This window comes from Chionomys nivalis, chromosome X (assembly GCF_950005125.1).
Source record: "Chionomys nivalis chromosome X, mChiNiv1.1, whole genome shotgun sequence".
Classification (NCBI taxonomy): Eukaryota; Metazoa; Chordata; class Mammalia; order Rodentia; family Cricetidae; genus Chionomys; species Chionomys nivalis.
The window spans coordinates 34,068,211-34,083,470 of NC_080112.1; the positions used below are offsets into that span (position 1 = coordinate 34,068,211).

The 15,260-nt window shown below is 37.1% G+C and overlaps 1 protein-coding gene across 1 annotated transcript in view; it reads right to left on the bottom strand.

The window, feature by feature from the left end:
• Positions 1 to 15,260, bottom strand: part of Efhc2 (EF-hand domain containing 2) — a 144,611-nt gene that overhangs the window by 26,064 nt on the left and 103,287 nt on the right. Inside the window, exon 12 of the mRNA XM_057759411.1 lies at positions 153 to 350. Within this exon, the coding sequence (XP_057615394.1) occupies positions 153 to 350 (198 nt within the window). The remainder of the gene's footprint in view (positions 1 to 152; positions 351 to 15,260) is intronic.

A 15,260-nucleotide genomic window follows, 5' to 3' on the forward strand; every position in this document is an offset into this window, starting at 1 on the left:
CTTATGATTTAAGAAAGTTTTGCTAAAAATGTTCAGTATGATGAAACATGTCAATTTTCTTTTTCTCATTTGCAGAAAATAAATAAATTCCTTTATTACTTAAGTTCACATAAACTTAAATGATTTATTAGAATCAATAAAATTAAGCTTACTTTTGTCTGTCTTCATACACACAGTTATGAATGAATACATCGAAATTCTCATACATATTTTTCTTGAACTTTTCATGGGCTTGTGCAATTAAGTAAGTTATGTCAGGATCCATGATTACAGGCACTTGGTAGCGACGTGCAATGGTTATGAGCTCCTGTTCTATGAGCTTCCCCCTAGTTATGTTTATCAGGATTTCCCTGCAAAATAAAGTAGAACAACACTCACAAAATGGCATAGAAGAATATTTTCTCTCTATTAAGCAAGTTCAAATTCTATTTTATAAAACTGTCATTGTGTCTCAGGGAACAAAGTTTATTGTTAGTTATTTTAATATCTTTTTCTTCCTTTTCCAGCACTAAGGATTGAATCCAGGTCTCTCATATGGGAGACAAACTCTTTACCATTGGGCTATAACGCTAATTCTCTTGTTACTGTTAACATTATTCTTATTTCAAGATGGGGGACTCATTAATTTACCTAGAATAGCCTTGAATTAAGTATATAGCCCAGGCATACCTTGAACTTGAGATTCTTTTGCCTCAGCTCCCAATTAGGTAGGATTACAGACCTGTGCTACCAGACCCAGCAATTATTTGCTTTAATTGAATTCATACACCTAAATTAAGAGCAGCAAGAAGATACCAAAGCGAGGATGGAAAATAATAAGCATCACAGTATAAAAATAAAATATATGTCGTCCACCTTGAGAATACTCTGCAATGAGGAAGTTAGTTGTTAAGTACTTGGAAGGTTAGAACACCTGTCACTAAGTACATGACTTGGTTTAATGTTTCCATCTTTCTTAAAAAAAAATAGTAACTGACTTATGTTTCTGTTTTGCCAGGGCATGGGATTTGTAAGTCAATAAACTAGAGGGATATTTTGTGGACAGGAAAAGCAGTTGTTCACATTTCTGTTGCCAAAAGTAAAAAATGATACACTCTGGCGATGAGAAGAAAACTTAAAAGAGTCATTTAAGAGTCCAGCTGTCTGAGTGTTTAGAAGACAAACAGCACTGAGATTATTTGGCAGCGCTAAAAATCCAAAAAAATAACACATTAATGATGATGAGGATGGAAAGTCTGAAACACTGTCTGTACTATTTTCAATATATCATCTATATGAAAGCTATAAATTGTGAAGCCTACATTAGGAAAAACTACATCAAAATCATTAAAATGAAAAAATGTTATGGTGGTTACATGAATAAACTTCCACAAGAAAATTAACTTACTGGAAATAATTCAGTTCTCAAGAGTCCCAAATAAACAAGGGAAAATGAGATTTTATTTGTTCTACTATAGTTGGATCTTTCAGATTAGTAATGGCCTTTAGTCCTTTTGACTATTTCTGATCATTATCACTATCATTTAGGGATCTCAGAAAGCTATGTATATGGTGGCGCATTTGGAAGACTTGACAGGCTGAGGCAGGAGAATTGCTAGGAGTTCAAAGCCAACCTGGGCTATATAGAGAGACCCTATATCAAACACACACATAAAGTCATGGGAGGGGCTGGGGAAAATGAAGAATGAATGAATGAATGAATGAATGAATGAATGCCAGGTTATCCTAATCAGGAATCGCCTATTCTAGATCCATGATCTTGCCCCAATCCAAATGAACTTCATTTTATATACAGCTTAAGCTATTGAGTGTTCCTGCTTTGCTTTTGTATTTTTATTGAAGGCCAAATTCAACACAAAGGATCTATCAGTGTCAGTAATTAAGGCCAATCAATATTGGCAAGGGATAACCTTGTGGGAAACCCTATGAAAGGCACACTGGCATCTGAATTTTTCTGACTCTATACTGCAGTTAGACTGTCCAAGCATGAAGTGAGCTCTCAAAAGCACAAGCTAGCAAGACCAAATGAATGAAGTAATAGTAATAACAACTTCTACCATTTGCTAAACACTAGTTATATGCCAGATCCTATGTTACAGATACTTTTGGCATGGATTATGTCACCTGACCTAAAAGGTTGGTACTCATTTTACAAATGAGAATATGCAGTCACCAAAATATTAAGGAATTCAATCAATTTTCCAAAAGCTCAAATGTGAACCCAACCATCCAACCTCAAAGCCTATGCTTCTGTGTACTACACTAGGCACTCTTCATCTAGGACAGAAGATAGGATGGATAGAAGATAGTCTTAGAAAAAAACTTGCTTAAAGGACATGAGATTTGAGCTGAACTTTATATGTTTATGGAGCTAGTGATCAAAGCTAGTTCCTTACATATACTAGGCAAGAACTCTATCAATGGTTCCCAGCCTCAAGCTGACTTTATATGGTCTTTTCTCTTTGCAGTCCACTCTATTGTTTGCAAATTCATGGGTTGAAAACTTAAATCTCCAAATTCAAGCTACTAGTATATGAAGAGGGAATTAGGGTTAGATAAACTCACGAGGATGGGCTACCAAGAAGGCATTAGTAGCTTCATAAAAGAAGGAACAGAGCCTGAGCTAGCATAGTTGCTCTGCCATGATATGAACCCATCTGTCATATCATGATACAGTAATAACATAGCAGCATCACATTCTCAGACTTCCCAGTCTCCTGAAGTCTGAGCCAAACATGTTTCTTTGTAAACTACTAAGTCCCAGGCATTTTGTTATAGAAAGAGTAAAGTGGACTAAGACATTTTACTAACCTCTGTTTTGAAAACTGAAATTAGTTAACACAATTTTGGAAACTCTGAGTCACTAAGCATCTTTGACAGAAAACCAACTGAACATGGGAAATGGTTTTCAAGGAGAGACCTGGATCATTTCCTGCACTAGTAATGGAATAATGACACACATAAAATGAAATACCATTAATAATTACTAGTAGCAGTGATACTATTGCTGATGCTCTGTGATAAGCATAAAATGATTCCAATAAAACTCAAGATCTAGATTAACATATAATAATGGGAAAAACAACAATTATGGAACACATACATGTCAAAACCTCAAGGACATTATCTTGTATTTCTTCCTTTTTATAAAATATATTTTAAATTTTTCTGAGTTTCTGCAATATGAAAATATCCTTTTCACTATCTGAAATTCAAAGTATTTGAAAGTAAAACACAGCATGAAGAGAAGTGGCATACTACCACAACAGGAAGGAAGGAAGGAAGGAAGGAAGGAAGGAAGGAAGGAAGGAAGGAAGGAAGGAAGGAAGGAAGAATATGCACAGCAGTAGCTAGAAATTTTCCACACACCTTTAACTAAACTTATTATAGCACCTCCAAATCATAAAAGTTTATTTCCTTTTTATTGCATAAGCTGAAATTATCCATCCTGGCTTCACTGCAACTCAAATTTATATCTGTTGGTTTCCCTCTATGCTTGTTTTAAAAAGCTCAGTATCCCACAACATTCCATGACTTTATGTAAAGGCATCACAACCAAGCCACCCCAGAGTAGAAACAGAGGCCCAGCCCCAGAGCCCTGCAGTAGGCCTGTGTGGCTGCTGTAAGTGAGGGGTGGGTCTTCACCATAGGATCTCCACCCAGACGCCCAAGCCTCACCACTCAGACATCCAAATGGTAGCTGCTACTGTTTTGCCCTTCATTTCTCACGTTCTTTAGGATTTGAATCATCTTGCCAAACTTCAACAAACTTCACAAGAAAAATTAGGAAATCTTTGCAAAAGTAGGACATTCTATTTTTTTTTATCATGGTACAGTATAAACAGCATGAAACTTGCCATTCCTGACATTTAGGAGGTGATAATGCTATACAACTGCTACTTTTCTCTAGATACAAAACATTAGATCACCCCAAAGAACATCGAACCCATTAAGTAGCTATTCTCCTTTCCTTCCTCCCACCAGCCTTCTTCCCTACATGGTAGCCTCCAATCTGTTTTCAGTCTTTTCAGATTTCCCAATTTCATATTCATATAGATGGAATCACTGGGTTATCTCATGTAATACAATGTTCATCCATGTTTAAGTACTTGATTCTTTTTTATAGTTTAATATCTTGTGTAAATATACTGTATTTTTGTTATATGTAATCATAGATATCTAGACTGCTACCATGGTTTACTATTATAAACAGTGCTGTCATTAATATTTGCGCACAAGGTTTTGTTTGAATACCTATTTTGTCTTACTTTCTTTGAGATAGAGTTTTGCTATTTAACCCAGGGTAGTCTTCTTTTAAAAATATTTATTTATTCATTATGTATACAATATTCTGTCTGTGTTACCAGAAGAGGGCACCAGACCCCATTACAGATGGTTGTGAGCTACCATGTGGTTGCTGGGAATTGAACTCAGGACCTTTGGAAGAGCAGGCAATGCTCTTAACCTCTGAGCCATCTCTCCAGCCCCCCTCCCAAGCTAGTCTTGAATCTACTTTAGTTCATGCTAGTATCTAACTCATGCTAATCCTACTACCTCAGTCTCTTAAGTATTGGATATATGTCACCATGACAACCTGGGCACCTGGTTTCAGCTTGGAGGGGATACATGTACTCAGGAATGCAATGTCTGGGCTACATAGTAATCAATTTTTAATCTATTAAAGAGTCACCAATCTATTTTCTGCACACTCCACTTTGGCTTACAAGAGAAACAAATGTCTAATTTCCACCAATCACAGCTAGTCCTCACATAAAATTCCAGAGAAACTAAAATGAGACCTGATACCAACATCTCACCTCAGAATTTCCTGCTATTCACTGAGGAGAAATAAAAAATATTTACTTTAAAAACTACCAACTTGGTAGTTCAGCAATTGCATGTACTGCTCTTGCAGAGGAACCAAATGTAGTTCCTACCACACACAAGCTGCCTGTAACTCCAGCTCCAGGCAATCTGATACCCTCTTCTGGCCTCCATGGGCACTACACACAAACCCACACACAAGCAGACATAATCACAAAAATAAATAAATAAAATCTTTAAAAAGAAAAACCTCACATATTAACTATATCATTCCTTATCTCACTGATTAATACTAACTATTTTAAATATTTTAATGTTAAACCACCTTTGTCTTTACCAACACTGTATTACACCATAATAGTAACATTTTCTATAGCTTAATATTGTATTAATAACAGTGTGGTTTAGTTAATAGTAGAAAGGATAATAAAGCCAGGCTTTAATACCAGCACTCAGGAGGCAAAGGCAAGTAGAATTCTGTGAGTTCAAAGCCATCCTTTTCTACAAAAATAGAACTGTAACACAGAGAAGCTCTCAAAAAGAAAACAAAAGAAAAGATAGAAAGAAAGAAAAAAGAAACAAAAGATATTGACACAATTCTGGTTTTGTAACTTGCTGTGGGATAGCCTCTCTGTATGCTATGAATATGTTTTATTACTATTTGTCAATAAAGAAGCTGTTTTGGCCTATAGCATGCCAGGATAGAGCCAGATGGGAAATTCAAACAGAGATATAGGGAGAAAAAGGGCAGAATCAGGAGAGATGCCAGTGAGCCAATGGAGCAACAAGATGTACTAGAGAACAGGTAATGCCATGAACACACGTGGCAAAATATAGATGAATAAATGGGCTAATTTAAGTTGTAAGAGCTAGTTAGCAATCAATCTGAGCAATAGGCCAATTTGTAATTTTTATTAAGCCTCTGAGTGATTATTTTAAAGTGGCTGGAGGACCCGGAGAAACAGAAAAGCCTCTGTTTACAGTAACTAACATCACAAGACTGAAAAAAAAAAAAGGAATGCCACGCTGTTTTAGAGTAGGGAAGTAATTGTGCTGATTCGGAAACATGAAATGAGAAGCATCTTAACAAGCTTTCATTTCATTAGAGTCATCTAGTCAAGTAATAATAATTTAAAACTTAATTTTAAACCTTCAGATCTCAGAACATTTTCTTACATATCAAATCATTAAAGTCTAAGCAATATCTTTTAAATAAACTTTTACAAAGTGAGTTTCAGCATAAATAAGACCTCAAAAGCCTAAGCTTTATGTTCTAAGGCTAACAAACAAAACAAAACAAAAATTAAAAAATAAAAATAAACAAACATCCAACTGAGCCTAAATTAAATCAAACAGCAGTTTTGATGACTGTTAGCACCATTTCTTATTTCTTTCCATTTGATATTCATCAAATAAAATGTGTTTTGTTTCCTCTAATCAGAAGTCATGCTTGGCTGCTCACATCCTGCACTCCCTCAGGCTTCCTCTCGTATCTGAGGGCCAAAGAAATCTCCACCTTGTTGTCATTTACATTCCTGCATGGAATACTGGTGCACTAAGACACTGACAGACAGTAGAGGGTGGCAGAGGTAGCTGATAGAATACATGTCAGGGGAAAGAGAGATGGAAACATACACCAAAATGGGGCTAACACAAATACATGACCTTCTGAGCCTCAGTTTCTCTCAGGGAAACTGGGCAGGAGCGTTTATGTCAGAGAAATTCGTTTTGCTTCAGGATCCTTTCAAGATATTAGCCTGACCATGCCACTATCCTGTTAAACCTTCCTAGGGTTTATCATCTCTCAATGTAAGAAGCCAAAAGCTTCATAATAGCCTCAAGGAACAAGGTGATCTGATCTTTCTATTCTGCTGCACCTTAGAACTCATCCCCTATGATTCTAGCTCTGTCCCCTTGTACCTTACTGTGATTTTTGCTCTGCCTCAAAGCCAGGCAGCAGCCTCTGCAGTTGCCATTCTAGTCATGATGCTTTTCTCACAGAAAATTCCAACAGCTTCGACCTTGGGAATCCTCTTCTTATCTGCTCATATGCCATCTTCTCTATAAGGCCTTCCCTGATCAACTCTGTTAGAAGTTTGACTCCTCCTCCCTACTGTCTTCTGCTGGTACCATCCATCATCTCTTAGCCTATGAATCATTTTCTTAGTGACTTTGATACCATTTAAAATGTATGGTATACAAGGACCAGGGGCTACTTCAGTGTGCGAAATCTACAATACCTTACATAGTTCCAGGTATGTCCTAAGCCCTGAATAATAAATTGTTTACTAAAGACATGAAAACTTAGGATTAAGTTAGCAAGCTATGAAAAACAGCAGCTGGGCGGTGGTGGCGCACACCTTTAATCCCAGCACTTGGGAGGCAGAGGCAGGCAGATCTCTGTGAGTTAGAGACCAGCCTGGTCTACAAGAGCTGGTTCCAGGATAGGCTCCAAAACCACAGAGAAACCCTGTCTCGAAAAACCAAAAAAAAAAGAAAGAAAAGAAAAGCAGTTAGCATAGTGACTGGAATGCTGAATGATAGATGAGCAATTTCTAGTATCCATATCTTATAATGGAGGTTGTTTCGACCCGTACTAAATGGAACAAGTGACTCCTCTTAAGTAAATTTATTTTATAGAACAGGGAACTATTTTGAATGACTCTGAAATCTCAGAACTTGTCTGCATAATGGCTAGGGAAAATGGTCTGCTCGTTTTAAATCGTCATAGTCAGAGAATAAGTATAAAGGGTTAAACTAACAAGCTCCAGGAGGACCTTCTTTTATCTACTGGCTAGATCTCAAAACACCACCAATTAGGAATTTTTAGAAATCAAATTAGATGCCCTCTTTCATTTCTTGTTACACAAAAAGACAGGCTATCTTCATTCTGGTCAGCCGTAATTGGCAGTGACACTCAACATCTTAGCTGTAAATCCCTCCAATTTACACGATTGTCAAGATCTTAACGGCAATAAGCACACTGAACCTTGAAATACATCCTTTTGAAACTAAAGAATCTTATGACAGTATAATTACAGCCAAACAAATCTGCTTTGTAAATCTAGTTTTGGGATATTTTCTAAAGAAAAGGTGCATCTGTATTAAAAATCATCGATTCTGATTTCTTATTCCAAATAACTAAGCAGCTTATATTTTCTTTATTACTGTTCTCATCTTATCTCATAGCAAATGCTATGGATTTTCCTGTTTTGATGTGCAGTGGAATATACCTGGTAATTTTAACTTATTTAGTTTGAAATTCACTATGTCCTGGTGCACTCAAAACTCAAGAGCTGTTTGGATATAGCCAAACAAAAAGATATTTTCATGCACTTAAGAGCAATTGCTGTAATTGCTCTTAACAGTCTATTCTTCACAGAGGCATAATTTTCGACAGCCTTTAAAACATTCAGGTACAATTCCACCATTTGGGACAATATATTTAAATGAACTGATGTGACAATTATTTTTGTTGTTATTGTTCCTTAAATTGTGTGAATGCTTCTTTTTTAGAAAAGGAAATGGAAAACTTGGGGATGGTGATTAGCTTGCAATGTGGGTAGAAAGGGATAAATAGGCATTTCATTTTGTAGCAAAGGTCTTCATTTTCTGCTGCCTCACATCGTACTGAGACTATCCTGTTTTTCAGGGATCATTTGTCTCCAAGAAAACCCCACTTACTTAGCTTTACGGAAGGAAGAGTTTCACTGTGTAGCCCAGGCAGGCTCCCACTTCTCAGTGTTCCTGTTTGCACCTCCCAAAGTGCTGAGGTGCCACCCTGCTTGTCTTGTGACTGGTTCTCATTTTATTGTTAGCTGTTTTAAGTTATTTTAATTTAAAATAATTAGCACAAGTTATGTGGAGTGAGCCCACATAAGCCCTGTAGTACTAACTGATCACACATAGGTTGAATATAACATGGGGGCCTGTGCCCTCTATGTAATTATAAGCAACTCAGAAATTCATAAATTTACTCCCATCAAACAACTAAGAATGGTATGATCAGAGTCTTCATTCTAAAGACTTTATCCAATAGAAAATGATATATTTGCAATTTTAAAGAATTTGAAAATATATAAAAAACCGAGATTTAAAAAAAAAAATTGGGCTAGAGTTAAACTCAGTGCAGGAGAAAATGCTTAGTTTACCTGATGTCCTTATTGTCAAAAAAAAAAAAAAAAAAAAAAAAAAAAAAAACAGGTAAAAAAGGATTGGGGGAAAGGAGGACAGAAGGGAAGAAAGATATATACATTCCTCTTGCCACTTAAATATAACCAAATAAGCACAGTACACTGCCTTGCAATCTGTTTTCTAGAAAGGGTTTTTGCTCATTTTTCTCTAAATAGTTGGGAATATATTTTATAATCTGCTTTTATCCTCACAACTAATACAACATATCAATGTTATCAGTCCTTCAAAATCAAAATGCTATACCATAGTTCCATTACTTTATATTTCATAGCTTTATTTCAAATATTATATAGATAATGTCATAGTGAGGATTTGCATACATAATTTTTGTCTATACTTACAAGTCTTCCATTTAGATCATGTTTTAGAAATATAATTCATGGGACAAAAGATAGGAAAATTTTAAGGATTTTCATATATGGCTCTAAGTTATGTCTACCCTTCTACTACCAATGAATGAGCTTGGGGGCTGAGTGATGGCTTAGAGGTTAAGAACGCTGACTGTTCTTCCAGAGGTCCTGAGTTCAATTCCCAGCAACCACATGGTGACTCACCAATGAATGAGCTTATAACAATAGGATAGTATCATTTTATAATATTTTTATTGTTTGAAATTATAATATGATTACATCCTTTCCCCCTTCTCTTTCCTCCCTCCAACCCTTCCCACGAAATTGCCTCACTCTCAAATTCTTGACCTATTTTTCTTTCATCATTGTTACATCAGGGCAAAGTGGTAGAACAATTGAAAGGTCCTGGGCTTCAACCATAGCAACTCCACCAAATCCCAATTCAACATGAAAGACAATATCACTTTAATAACTAAGTGAAAAATAAGTTTAAAAATCTCTTCCTTTATTTGTTACAAGATTATATTTACTCTGGTGTGTTCTGGATGCATGTATTCTTTATTACATATTCATTTCATTAACAAATATTAAATACCAAACTTCCTGCAGCTAATAGAGTAGAAGCAAGGAATGGAACAGACTGAACTCCTAGCTCTTACTACTTGCATCGTAGAGGTGGTCACAGTCCAGAAGAAAAGCCAAGTAAAAGGAACAAAAACAAACTGGCTACAATGAAAGCATGACCAGAAGCTCAGAGAGGGCATCCAGCATCTGGTCTGGCACATGTATAGGCACAGGGAAATTCAGAAAGATGTCACAGCAGAGATCCTAGGGGAGAAGACCTTGAGGACAAATAGCAAATTGCTAACCAGGGAAATAAGAAGCAGAGACAGAAATGATGTTGGGAGGAAAAGGACAAAAAAAAAAAACCCATATATTCCAAGACTGAAAGAGAGCAAGAAGATGACACACTAGAGGAGTTGTGTTAATTATCGCTGACAAGTGCGTTCTCAAGTGATTCACCAGCGTGGATTCAGTTACTGCTCACAGCAATCCTCTCAGCACATTTTGAATGACTCCATCTCATTGATGAGGAACTAAAGCCCAGGAAGCTTCAATAAGTAGTTCAAGGACACACATACAGTAGTTGGCAGAGCCAAGATTTGAACCAAGGTAGTCAGAGTTCTTCAGATGACTAGGCCACAGCGGAAACAAAGCAAGAGAAGAACCGAGAGAACTGACAAGTGAATCCCAATCAGGAAAGACATGCTTGTGAGCCATGGTGGAACAGCTTGAGTTTCTTCTGCTGATGAAAAAGCTACCTTGAAGAGTAGTGAATAAGATACTAATGAGAACAGAGCTAGACATCAGAGCACACACATACAAGAAACCATAGGAAGGAAGGCCCACCATTGGGCACTACTTGCACAGAGAGAAGAGGTTGAAAGAGAACAGTTGAAACACATCAACTAGAGCTGCATGTGTTTGACCTAGGAAAGTTAGGGGTAGTGAAAGAAAAGGAAGAAAAAATACACGTGTAATTCCTGATGATGCTATGGGACAATGCTCTTGTATACTGTAAAGATTTGTCACTCATATTAGTTTAATAAAATGCTGCTTGGCCAGTAGTCAGGCAGGAAGTTTGGCGGGGTGACCAGACTAGAAGAATTCTAGGAAGAGGAACGGTTCAGTCTGCAGTCACCAGCCAGATGCAGAGAAAGCAAGATGAAAATGCCTCACTGAGTAAGGCACCAAGCCACGTGGCTAAACATACACAAGGATTATGTATTAATTTAAGTTGTAAGATCTAGTAAATAATAAGCCTCAGCTAATATGCCAACCAGTTTATAATTAATGTAAGTGTCTGTGTGTTTCTTTGGGACTGTAGGCTGCAGGAACAGGTGGGACAGAAACTTTCACCAACAATTCATAATTAGAAAAATCCCAAACCTGTAGTACTCCAAAATCCAAAATATTTATTTATTTTAAAACAATTTCTTCAGTATAGCCCTGGCTGTTCTGGAACTTTCTCTGTAAACCAGACCAGCCTCAAACTCACAAAGATCCACCTATCTCTGTGTCCTGAGTCACACTGGGATTAAAGGCATGTGCCAACACTGCCCAGCAAAATCCAAAATTTTAAAATCATCCATTCAGTGTTCAAAAAGCTATAGATTTTGGAACATTTCAGATTTGAGGTTTGTGGATTAGATATGGTAAACCAGTAAAGCATACACAAATACTAGCTGATATACATAATGTCAAGATCTGAAATGCTTTCTGCTCCCAAATACTTTAGGGCCAATGGGGCCCAAGAAATTAAGTGAGGAGAGAAGATGGTGGCTGGCTGAAGTCAGGTAGAATATGTTATGATAGTCCCAGTGGAAAACAGGGAGTTGACATGATCACAATGTCTAAGATTCTTTTTATTCCTGTTACCTGATTGTTTCAGCTTTTCATGAGTTAGCTGTTATTATCTCCTAATACTGCTCACTTTTTGCAAAAGACTATAATTAATACTTAGTGGTTTGCTCATAAAATCTGTAGCTCTATTCAAATTTGACTGTGTATTAACTTGAAATTGTTTTAAAATATCACAAATCATTATTTACCTACTTATCAAAGATAAAGGTGAAAAATAATTTTACACCCAGATGACAAGGAAGAAATTCAGTCTTGGCGTAAACCACATCATCCACTTTTAACTGTTTTAATGATATCATTAACTTCTCTGAGATGTTTTAGCTTTCCACTTCCATGTATGAGTATACATGTGTCTATGAAACTTGTTTGAATGGTCAGTGTTGCTCCATTTAAGAGGTCATTTCCCCTTGAGTTCTTTTCATTTTTCTTTTCATGTTCTCTACAAACTTATTAAAGTAATTTGTTACATTGAACAATTGTTTTCAATTTTCTTGAAGTTGTGAAAGCATTGTTTACGACCCATGTACAAACAAAAACCCAGCTTCTCCCCATTTTGTTTACCTCAGAGCACTGAAGATCTGACCTAGCACATCCTTGTATTACCTGCAGCCACAGTTTCCTGTTTTCTAGGTCGATGGCTCTGCTGCTGGGGTGCTGCTTTTATGCCTATCTTGCTTTGATGTTTGTAAGAGTCTTTTCTATGTCCTTTAAGCCCCGACTACGGTAAAGAGATCACTCCTCTTATATTTTACTTGGATGGTGAATTCGCCTGATTTCCAAATACAATCCCCCTCCACCACTTTTCAATTTAGAAAAGGAATTCTTGGGAACTGGAGGTGTGGCTCTATGGCACAGCATATCCTTAGCATGCATCAAGCACTAGATTCTATCTCCCATCACTCCCCTTGGAAAAAAAGGAGGGAATAAAAAGAAAGAGTATGAGGAAGGATTTGCTATTCTTTTATTTCCATTGGTCGCTTCTATCTTTTCCTCCATCTCTGCTTTCTTCATTGGTTAAGTGCATTGAAGCTATGTTTCTGAAGCCAATTCCCTGATATACTATCACATTTCCTCTGTTGTCCAGTTTCCCATTAGCACCAACTTTTTAGTTTTTAATTAAAAAATATGTACTTTTTAGGCTTTAAGTAAGTCTTTTTCTTACTTTGGTATGTTTGCTTCTCAAAATGGTCAGTTCTTACTGAGACTGTGAGGTATTTTATTATAACAACAAATCACTTTAGCATCTGCATGAGAATATAATCCCAGACTCAGTTTTTGTTGCATGTACAACTTTACAAAGAGGTCTATAGAATAGTCTAGGTGCTCATGGTTCACAAAATCCCATGGGTTCTTTCATAGATTGTGTGTGTGTGCTTGTATGTTTGTGTGTATGTGTGTGCTTGTATGTTTGTGTGTATGTGTGTGCTTGTATGTTTGTGTGTATGTGTGCGGATATGTGTGTATGTCTATATGTGAATACTCAGTTGGGAGTAGTTAAGGAAAGGAAGAACTCAATCAATCCTGGCCTAAAAAGGGAGATATGCTTTTAACTTTTAATACCCAAACACATGTGCATATACATGTACAAAGGCACACATGCACACTTACATTTTTAAGTATCAATAGAAACATTTCTTAAAATTTTTATCACAGCCAGTTTTATGATTTGAGTCTTTGATGGAGACTCTGAGATTCCGAGAAGGCAGCACTAGGCTTCAGACTTGTTTATTTCCATCAGAAGTCACAGATACAATGGAGACCAACTACCTGCATTTTCCGGGAAGTTTTTAAATTTTGCAATATTATAAGAAATAACCTGGGTTGGAGAGATGGCTCAGAGGTTAAAAGCACTGACTTGTTTTCAACACAACACATTGCATTAAAGACTCTGTAATAAACCCTAGCATGTAACCACAAAAGTTGTCAGTCCTAAATATAGTAATTTTTAAAAGTAACAGAAGACTTTTATATGCCAATTGCATCCTCTCAAAGGCATACACGGCTCTATATTAAACATAAAAAGATGCTTATCTATTAGGTATTTACAATTTTATTCATAAAAAGAAATAAACGGACTGGTCAGATGAACCAGCAGGTAGAAGCACTTACTATGCAAGCTTGACAACATGGGTTCACTCTCTAGATCACACAGTAGGGGAGAACCAGCTCTCCTCTGAACTCCATATTCATGCCATGGCACATTTACACCCAGGCTTGCACACATGTACACACACATGCTCACATGTACACACATGCTCACATGTACACACACATGCACACATTCATGCACACATGTACACACTCACACACACACACAATAATAGTAGACATGTTTTAGACTGGGACTCACTAAATTTCCCTGGCTAACTTGTCTCTGCTCCCTGAGTACTGGTATTAAAGGCTTGCACCACTGTGCCCAGCCACAATAATAATTTTTTATTAAAAAGTAAAGAAAAATAACAGCATGAGTGAATTAAAATAAAACAAAATGGGGAATCTGGTTGTCAGTCATAGCATTAACTTCTTTCCTATTTCAGAGCCTAGCCTTATTTCTAGGAGTAAGCAGCTTTGGCGAATACTACCCCCTAGTTCTTCTCAGGTCACAGAACTGTCACTCAGAGTCTTCAATTTGCACAAAGTTTATTTGATGCAACAGTGACTAGCTATAACCATAGTTGTGTGATCACAAATCTACTGCAGAGGCAAACTGAACCTGCAAAGCAGCATCAGGAGTGCGCCTGGTGGTATGGGTGTGTATGGGTGGTGGTGGTGAACCTTGTTTAGAGTCAGTTTCAATTTTCTGTGATATATTTGATCACTTCGCTCAGTATTTCACTCTGCTTGTATCTGTGCCTTTGCATGTGTGTGCTGTCCCAACTTCTAAAGGGGCCCAATTTTGTTTCTTCACCTTGACAATGGAATTGGTCACGGAACAAATTTTAGGCAATAGAAGAATGTAGAACTCAAAGTGTACTTGAGTCTTTAAGAAGACATCTATGTTTCCCATTCTCTGATGTCACTTTTGGCATCATGACAAGAATACATGTCCATTAACCTGTTGCTCCTCAGAGGAAAATGACAAAAAGGGATTCACAGCAGGACCTGGCTACAGCCATCTGGAGCATAACTAATATGACTGCCTCTGAGCAACCCTAGTCTGTTTTCTCCACATAGTTTCCCAGAGCACTATAAATAGATACAATCATTAGAGTGGTATGAGGAGCTTTACGACCCAGACTGAGGCACCACAAAAATGCCTGACATCCATGACAGGAGCTTGAGATAAACCAGGTACATTCTGGTTTACATGAAGTCGCTTTTGTCCTGGCATTACATAAGCCCCCTCCTACTAACTCATAATGCAGGGATCTACCTGTCATGCTGCTGCCCAAGACATCTTCCTGCACACAAGCCCCCCCCCCCCCAATAAATTGCACTTGGCAATCCTGGATATGTCTTTCTCTTTAT